Source organism: Perkinsus marinus (genome assembly GCF_000006405.1).
Source record: "Perkinsus marinus ATCC 50983 genomic scaffold scf_1104296976168, whole genome shotgun sequence".
In the NCBI taxonomy this organism is placed as follows: Eukaryota; Perkinsozoa; order Perkinsida; family Perkinsidae; genus Perkinsus; species Perkinsus marinus.
The window spans coordinates 1-962 of record NW_003200484.1 but is presented as its reverse complement, the minus strand read 5'-3'; the positions used below and the strand labels follow the sequence as shown (position 1 = coordinate 962).

General features: G+C 51.7%; 1 protein-coding gene across 1 annotated transcript; it reads right to left on the bottom strand.

Annotated features, from left to right (window-relative positions):
• Nucleotides 1-5: 5 nt before the first annotated feature.
• Nucleotides 6-962, bottom strand: Pmar_PMAR007094 (NADPH--cytochrome P450, putative; the record flags this gene model as incomplete). The annotated part of the gene is made up of 1 exon (XM_002764771.1): nucleotides 6-962. A coding segment is annotated over one exon (957 nt), but the record flags the coding sequence as incomplete, so codon positions are not given.

The following is a 962-nucleotide window of genomic DNA, read 5'->3' as shown; positions in this document are numbered from 1 at the left end:
GTCACGAGAGAATGCGGGATGAAGCTCAGTGATGGCACCCTCTTAACGAAACCATCGAGCTCGTTACCGAAGATGTAATCCTTACTCTGATGACGGCACCCATAGAAGAGCCACATGGGACCAGTCTGGATGCCCTGACGCTTCATCCAAGCACGCTCGTGAGAGAAGGCGCGGAAGGGAGCAAGACCAGTACCAAGGCCAGCCATGATCATAGGTGTCATCGGGCTCTCGGGGAACTTGAAGCTACCAGAAGTGATAGTGGCGGTAGTCTTCTGACCCGGCACGATACGCTGGATATAATCGGTAGCAGTACCAGTTCTTCGGACACCAGAGGCAGTAGTCCAGTTAACAATCACAACAGCAAGCTCGATGGCCTTAGGACCAACGAACCTCGGGGAACTAGCAATGGAATAGAGCCTAGGCTTAGTGCAAGGGATGAGAGTGATCAACTGATCAAGAGAAGGACGAGCACTGGTGTACTTATTGAGGATATCAGCGAAGGTCACAGTCTCACCAGCCAGCTTGGTGTACATATCACGACCCTTGGTATCATCGGGGTTGCCGATCAACGCCAGCTCAGCCTTTTCCTTGGGATCCTCAGCGAATTTGGACAGAGTCTTGTAGAAAGCCCTGTTGGGACGACCGAAGATATCCAAAGACTCCTCAAAGAGCTGGGAGATAGTACGGGGACGGAGAGAAGCAGCGCGCTTGCGAGCATCGATGTTCTCGGATACAGGAGTGATCTTGACCATCTCCGAGGGGTTGAGACCATAAGACTGAAGGAAAGCACTAACTCTGCCAGCCTCGTTCATGGGGTGGATGTTGAGGACATCACCAAGAAGATAGGGAAGATCCTGACCATCCTCCAATTCGAAGCGCAAATGACGAATATCCCTCTCGTAGTCGCTGGGAGTAAGACGATCGTTCTTCTTCAAACCAAGCTGAATAGTTTGAGGAGGCAT